Raw genomic sequence first — 8,338 nt, forward strand, 5'->3', positions numbered from 1 at the left:
CACACACACCATTGGTACTACTAATGGTTACCCCCAACCACATGTCAATCCAAAAAAAAATCTTAACGGGTTCAATAGCGAGTCCAGCTTTCGGTTCAGTAGATCCACTGCCTAATTAATATAACTGGGGCGCGGCACCATTTCTTTCAGTATGTGTGGATTTCAGAGGTGCTTTTCGAACAGTTCCTGCTGTGTAACGGGTTGAACATAGCTGACAACGAAGTGTAATAGATACTTCACCTTTCAGAAGATATAATTGGGGCGCGCGGTGCCATTTCAGATGTGGTATGTGTTGGTTCACCAGTCATAATAGTTTATTTACGAAAAAAAGTTATTACAAGTACACAGAAAAATTTGGAATTTTCAACTAGAGTAGCCGGGACCATAACACATCGATAAAAACTACTGAAACAAGCTGGAGTAGTGCACGATATTAAATCACAGTAAAACAATAAGAAGTGTTATATCCCTATTGTGTTCAATATACCATAATGGAAATACACAGTAGGGATATAACACTTCTTATTGTTTTACTGTGATTTAATATCGTGCACTACTTCAGCTTGTTTCAGTACTTTTTATCGATGTATTATGGTCCCTACTCTAGTTGAAAATTCCAATTTAGACAAATTTTTCTGTGTACTTGTTTGTGTTAAATTAAACTGACATGTACAGACAATGGTACGTATATTCCAAGCCACTGTAAGGTGTTAAACTAAATAGACTACCTGTTGCAAACTTTGTCACTTCATACTGAACTGCAAGTTTCTACTGCTAACTGTTCGGTTCTGCTCTTGTCTTCTCCAATAACAGTAGACATGATGTTGAAGATTGCTGCCCAGTTTGCCATCTTTACACTACCACTACTGATGGTCCATGCCAGTGAGTACTGTGATACCCTCCTCAAACAATGCAACTTGTTCAAGGACAAGTGTACAGCAGATGACATCACCATGGGAGGTTGCTGTGGTCTCACCTATCTTCCTATGGAGAATGTATCTTCAGGTGTCTACAGACACAAACAGATTGCAGCTGTGATTCTACTTCTCCCTTTGCTACAGTAAATGTTAACATCTACTGTGACATGAACACTACCAATGGAGGATGGACTATTGTACAGAGAAACAGAAAGGATAGTGAAGTTAACTTTGACACAACCTGGGCAGAGTATGAGGAAGGATTTGGGGACCTCAACACTGAGTTTTGGTATGGACTTAAATAGTTACATTGTCTAACAAAAAGTGGTGAGTGGGAGATGAGATTAGACTACCAAAAGAGTGGTCTTATATGCATTACACTCAGTTTAGTGTAGGAACTGCTGCACAAAAATATCCACTAACCATAGGAGGGTATACTGGAATTGGAGGCAACCATTTCAAAGGGCACAACAATCGAAAATTTACAACCAAAGATAACGACAATGACATTTGTCGTACTAATTGTGAAACACAGTTTCCGGTAGGCTGGTGGTACTACAACTGCTATGACATCCAGATTAACTTGCAACCACCTGAATACACTGAATATCAAGCTACACTTTTTACTGAAATGAAAATTCGTCTTAAAAACTGTGGATTTTAGTAATTTATTCTGACTTGATTCTTTGTTGACATCTTTATGCTTGCCATGCATATATTGTTGTGCTAATGCAAACACAAGTTGTTGTGTAAAAAAATAATAGTGTATTTATGTTAACTTTATTTGTTCTTGAATGATTTTTTTGCAATCACTGCAGTGGGTGTAGTTCCACAAATTCATATATAGCTGCAGATGAATGTACATTATAATGAATGTACATTGGCATTAACTACATGTGCAGTCCATGTTGTACATACAAACAATCCTTGTTGTGTGTTGTGCATGGCCATGTGATTACTGTTTACAGTTATATATTATGTATACGTCCAATTGTAGTAGGTTGTGTTATTAAAAGGGTAGCCGTGGCATGGTGCAGCTAAACTTCAATAAACTGACCACATTTATGTATAGTGAAAAACAAATTATCTTGTGCAATTCCACAGGAAATTTCGTATTTGGATTACACTGTGCTTGAAAGAAATCACAGTAGTTAGGGGCCACTTGAGAGCGATCATTAAGGGGCAAGCAACTATGTCCTATGGCTTCAGTGAATAAAATTATGTGTTGTAAAACCAACACAGATACTGTTCTCCACCTGATGCTAATATGCAATATTCTCCACCTGCTACTGTTTTCCACCTGTTCTCAATATGCTTTAGTTGAGACATTGAACTCCTGTTTAGTGCAAAGCTGAGTGAAATCCTCTGAAGTATGTGCAAATTATGGCACAGTTACAAAACACTCTAATTTTAACACTAAAATTGATTGTCCTCCTGCAGCTAATTGTGAAATTCCCCCAAATTTCTTGTAGTGGCTTGTAATAGTATTATCTTTCAAAGTATGGAAACAGATTTTTAGATATGACTACTATGGATTCAAAGGAGGAAATGAAAGTTTTTCATAGAGAGTTCAATAGCTCATTTGATTAAGTACTTCTGTACTTTTGCTATAAATATACTTAGGAAGCAGATGACAAAGTTTAAGAAGTGTAGGACTAAAACTGTGAGACTAGATCCAAAGATTATATAGAATTTCCATTCTTTAGGTCTACTACTAAAGTGAGTCTTAAAGTCAGTGCTTCTAACTGGAGATGGTGATTTTTAAGTACCACAAATACATCGGATACAAAAAGGGGATGCAAAGCAAGCACAGATCAATGAAAAGCAAGATTTTGTATGTGAAGCCATAGGAATTAGTAGCGTCCCCCTTAAGTATTTTCTGAGTCACAAAAACCCAGCTAGCTACAGTAGCTACAAACCAAAGTAGCTACACACATATAATAACATCGTGAAGATTCATCACCCTGAGAGAAACTGTGGATACAGGGAGTCAAATCATTATGTCAGAATCATTCAGTGCCTTTTGAACCTCCAGAAGCATACATTCTAGTCTGAGGAGCAACAACTGCTGGGATCCTGGTATTCTACATAATTATTATACTTAAAACATTTATCAATCTTGACCTCATGTCAGCCAGTAGTGCTAACTATTCCATCAGGACCACTGCATGCTCATGTATAATCTGAATATCCAATGAATTGCATAATGTACATGCTAATTTGGGCTGCATTAAACTTTATAATCACCTGCCACTTATCCATATTATATAGTTATACAACGGCCACGAGTGCTCTGCCTGATATAAACGCACGAGCCTGAGGGCCGTCAGGCCTGAAGGCAAGTGCGTTTATACAGGCAGAGCACGAGTGCACGTTGTATAACTGTTATGTACCACTCACCTAATGAGCCTTATCCACAATGACGTTTTATGACATCACGAGAATAAAGATGGCCGCGATAGTTGGGGGACTGTTATACAGGCGCCTATGGAGAAAATTTTTAAATTGCTTATATTTCAATCAGAAAAGAAGATATCGAGTTCTAAACAACAGATACAGTCAAGTTTTATATAAGACATTACGATAAACGAGTTTTGTCACGTTTCAATTTTTTTCTGAATAGCGTACGTTTACAATAGCTTTTGTTACTTCATAACCATACCTGTCGGTTAATGGTCGATATCTCCATGCCTAGCTGAAATGTGAGAGATCAAAAATTTATCTCCATAGGCGCCTGTATAACAATCCCCGAACTATCGCGGCCATTTTTATTCTCGTGATGTCATAAAACGTCATTGTGGATAAGGCTCATAGGTGGGGAGAGTCTCACAAGACAGCTGTAACACTTATAAAAGCCAGGTTTCTAACATCGATTGTGGGTAACCAAGCCGAACGTTGCGATGACGTTCCTTCTACAGCCACCTGAGATATTGAAAGCTAGTACGCTATGGGTTATATCACTAACCTGCATTCGCTGTTCGACTCTCATCATGTAGTGCTCAGCATGCCAGCGTGATCACTCAATCACCATATAGACTAAGTGCCAGACTAATCGCCATAGTGATTCTCTCGAGCAAAAAAAAAGCAGCTAAATAGACGGTTTAAGTAAACAAAACCTAACTACTAAACGATACTGGTCTAATTCTTACTATTCACACTGACTAAACTCGAATCTGGTGGCATGACAAAACTGGTTACCACAATCAAACGTAAAGGTGAGTATTATTTAGAATTTATTAGTTTTATTGAGTCATTGTCGAAGTGGACTACAGTTTAATCTGGGCTAGGATGGCACCAGACTAGTAAGGTGTATAATGCACTTGTCAATTTCATGCCCCACCCCCCCACCCCTGGGCATCCCCACACCCCAGGTGGGGATTTGACATTGCTTATTCGCACTTGCTATAATTTTACTAGCTACAGGGCAGGTTTATTACTAGTTGCATGCATGAAATATGCCACGCTTAGTCATCCTTCAGGTGTTGTCAAATCCCCTACTATGGGGGTGGGGACATAGTGGGGATTTGACAGCCGATTTTGCCCCAGTAGTGGGGAATTTGACACCACGATTTGTCAAATCCCCTGTATATTCCCCACCCTCCCCGGGGGTGGGGGGGTGGGGCATGAAATTGACAAGTGCATAAGTACGTTTATTATTATTAATGGATGGATATACATACAGGGTTACAAAAATATAGTTTAGGCACTAAGCCTTTGTTCATATCCATATCCTATGTCATTCCAATAATTATCAAGACTTACTGTGAAAGTAGAGATTGTTGGTGCTGAAACAACTTCTGCTGGCAGGGAGTTCCATGTATTTATCACTCTCCGGGTGGAAAAATTCGACCTTAAAAGTAGACGTGATGATTTTTTGAAAAGTTTCAAGTAGTGTCCTCTTGTGTGATGCACAGAGCTTAGAGTAAAGTACCTTGACCAGTCGACATCATAATAACCATGTAAAAACTTGTAAACTTCAATTAGATCCCCTCGTTGTCGTCGACAGTAAAGAGAATAGAGTCCGAGTTTTCTTAACCTTGACTCATAAGGTAGTTTGACTAGTTCATTCACAAGTTTAGTGGCCCACCTTTGTACATTTTCTAGAGTGTCAATGTCCTGGGCTAGATATGGACACCAAAGCTGGACACAATATTCTAGCTGTGGTCTAGCATAAGTTTTATACAGAAAGATAAACAATTCTTTAGAGAATTTTGTAAATTTTCTTTTAAGCATTCCCAGGATTCTGGTTGCAGCAGCTGCAGCTTTATCACAGTGCAAGGAAGGTTTAAGAGAAGATGTTACCCAAATGCCTAGATCCTTCTCAAAATCTATCTTTGTCAACTCTACAGTAGACCCCAAAGTTTCCATTGTATAATTTGCTCCTGTGCTTTTAGCCATATGCATCACTTTGCACTTTTCTAAGTTAAGATTCAGTAACCAGATTCCATTCCATTCTTGCATTTTATATATATGTAGACTAGAGTTGTGGCCACCACGTTGGCTTTTTCGATCACTATTGGCTGCTTGCATTGGTAAAACATTATACGTATTGGTGACGTTATGGCCCACAATCAACCTTTACATGTCAGGCTATAAAAGAATTCAAGTGATCTGTGAAGTGTCTTTCCACCTATTAGGTGAGGTGTCGTAGTGGTCTTGGCAACCGGCACTTGTGCTATGCTGCACAAAACCGCAGCCAGTGCAATATCTGTATTATTGCACTGCGGTCGGTGCATTATAACTTACAATGCATTCGTTGCGGTCTAAAAAACCGCAACCAGTGCGTTATAAGTTATAATGCACTTGCTGTGATCTGCAGCAGTGGAATAATACAAATTATAGCACTGGTGGTGCCTTTGAACTGCCCATGCAGAGTGGTACATAGCTAAGTAAGCACACAGTGTAGCCTTAAGACCATACTGTAATAATCGTAACACAGTAAAAAGTGTTAACAAATATTTCACTACTGCATCAGCCATAACTTCCATCTGCAAAAGTTCTGCTACATACAGTACATAAGCAATGACAGTCTTTGCTCATAGCAATCTATTGATCAAGATGATCAAGCTATCCACCAATCAGTAACATGTACTTGATACATACATACATGAACTGTACGAGATACAACATTCTTGTAGTACTAAAGGTGCAGTACAGGTAGCCATGTCCTATTGCGTGTGAATATATACAGCTTACACACCAGTCAGTGCAGCTAAAATCAGTTTGTCACTAACAAGAATGCTGACTGCATAATTTAACTTTAGTGGCATGTATCCAAGTACATATTAACTTTCTCTGCTATGTCACATTACGAAGCCTCACTGTGTATTTGTTTGTGGGTTTTCACTCTACTATATACTTGACACTCTGTAAACTCCATGATATATTTCCCAAAGCATTCACTAGTTACAAATATCCCCCATGAACAATTATAACAATATGTAGTTGTTGGGACTTTAAATCACTCATTTTGAAAAATCACCTGAAACCACTTGGCTATGCAGCATGTCATTATAGCACCTCTGTTAACTTGTGTTAAGTTTAATAAATGTTATTGTTTTGCAATTGAATCTCTTAACTGTAATTGCATTTCATACACACAATACTACAACTAAGTAGCAGAACAATCATGTCTCCACCCATTTCAAAAGTCTAGATCTGCATGATGGTATACCAACTAAAGATTATATATGTATGTTTTTACCTGGATGCATGTGTATACAGAGTTTACAAAACTGATATCTTTATGCTGCATATTTATGAATATTTATTGAAACATAAAATTAATGTGGTGATTGATACCCTAAACACAATGCAATCTCTAATTAACAAGGATATATGTGCGTGTATACATGACATAACGTATGATGTATCTACTGTGTTTCAAAATCATCTATATACATACATGACAATCGATCAGCTCTCTAATATCTTGCCAAATTTACCTTGCTAATACCCTATTTAAAATATGCTGTAATTCTGCAAATACATATGCATAGCTGTAGTACAGTATAACTATGTGTAGGCTACCCATATGACTAAACTCTATAATGCTATGCTGGCAAGTAAGCCTTTTGGGAATAGGTATAAATACAATCTGGCAATGGACTTGTGTTGGGAATTTGTAAAATAATACTGTCAGATTGATATTCTGAGAAATTTGTGATAAACTGACATGTGCAGACAATGGTATGTGTATATTCCAAGCCATACTAAGGTGTTAAACTGGTACATACAGTATAAATACCTGTTGCAAACTCTGTCACTTCATACTGAACTGCAAGTTTTTACTGCTAACTGTTCTACTCTTGTCCTCTCCAGTAACAGTATATATATATATATGATGCTGAAGATTGCTGCCCACTTTTCATTCCTTTTGCTACCACTACTGATGGTCCATGCCAGTGAATACTGCGATACTCTTCTCAAACAATGCAACTTGTTCAGGGACAAGTGCACAGCAGATGACATCACCATGGGAGGATGCTGTGATCTCACCCATCTTCCTATGGAGAATGTATCTTCAGGTGTCTACAAGACACAAACAGATTGCGGCTGTGATTCTACTTCTCCCTTTGCTACAGTAAATGTTAACATCTACTGTGACATGAACACTACCAATGGAGGATGGACTATTGTACAGAGAAACAGAAAGGATAGTGAAGTTAACTTTGACACAACCTGGGCAGAGTATGAGGAAGGATTTGGGGACCTCAACACTGAGTTTTGGTATGGACTTAAATGGTTACATTGCCTAACAAAAAGTGGTGAGTGGGAGATGAGATTAGACTACCAAAAGAGTGACAAGTCTTGGTCCTATATGCACTACACTCAGTTTAGTGTAGGAACTGCTGCACAAGAGTATCCGCTAAGTGTAGGAGGGTATACTGGAATTGGAGGCGACCGCTTCAAAAGTCACAACAATCGAAAATTTACAACCAAAGATAATGACAATGACATTTATAGTACTAATTGTGCAACGAAGTTTCCGGGAGGTTGGTGGTACTACAACTGCTATGATGTCCAGATTAACTTGCAACCACCGCAATACGCTCCACGTCAAGCCACACTTTTTACTGAAATGAAAATTCGCCCTAAAAACTGTTGATTTTAAGTAATTTATACTGACTTGATTCTTTGCTGACACCTTTACATATATTGTTGTGCTAATGCAAGCATAAGTTGTTGTATAAAAACAGTGTATTTATGTTAACTTTATTTGTTCTTGAATGATTTGTTTGCAATCACTGCAGTGGGTGCATATTTGGGGCAGCTCCACATATCTGTACAGCTGCAGGTGAATGTACATTATAAATAATGTTCTGGTATTAACAATGTGCATTCCATATTGTACAGGGGCGGATCTAGGAGGTGGGCTTTGGGGGCTGAAGCCCCCCTTCACTTATAGGCTTCACTTGATC

The 8,338-nt window shown here is 38.3% G+C and overlaps 1 protein-coding gene and 1 long non-coding RNA gene across 2 annotated transcripts; one reads left to right on the top strand and one right to left on the bottom strand.

Moving 5' to 3' along the window:
* Nucleotides 1-734: 734 nt before the first annotated feature.
* On the bottom strand, nt 735-3,681 carry LOC136254443 (uncharacterized). The gene is made up of 3 exons (XR_010700486.1): nt 3,580-3,681; nt 3,318-3,402; nt 735-1,009 (listed from the first exon to the last, which is right to left on the bottom strand). It is a non-coding gene; the product is annotated as an uncharacterized lncRNA (long non-coding RNA).
* Nucleotides 3,682-7,260: 3,579 nt separating this feature from the next.
* LOC136253661 (fibrinogen-like protein A) lies at nt 7,261-8,025 on the top strand. The gene has a single exon (XM_066046321.1). It carries the CDS (start codon nt 7,261-7,263, stop codon nt 8,023-8,025), a length of 765 nt encoding a protein of 254 aa, XP_065902393.1.
* Nucleotides 8,026-8,338: the final 313 nt, after the last annotated feature.

This window comes from Dysidea avara, chromosome 4 (assembly GCF_963678975.1).
Source record: "Dysidea avara chromosome 4, odDysAvar1.4, whole genome shotgun sequence".
NCBI lineage: Eukaryota > Metazoa > Porifera > Demospongiae > Dictyoceratida > Dysideidae > Dysidea > Dysidea avara.

Excerpts from the sequence above, each read along its gene's own strand:
- LOC136253661 (XM_066046321.1), top strand. The coding sequence starts at position 7,261 with ATGCTGAAGATTGCTGCCCACTTTTCATTCCTTTTGCTACCACTACTG.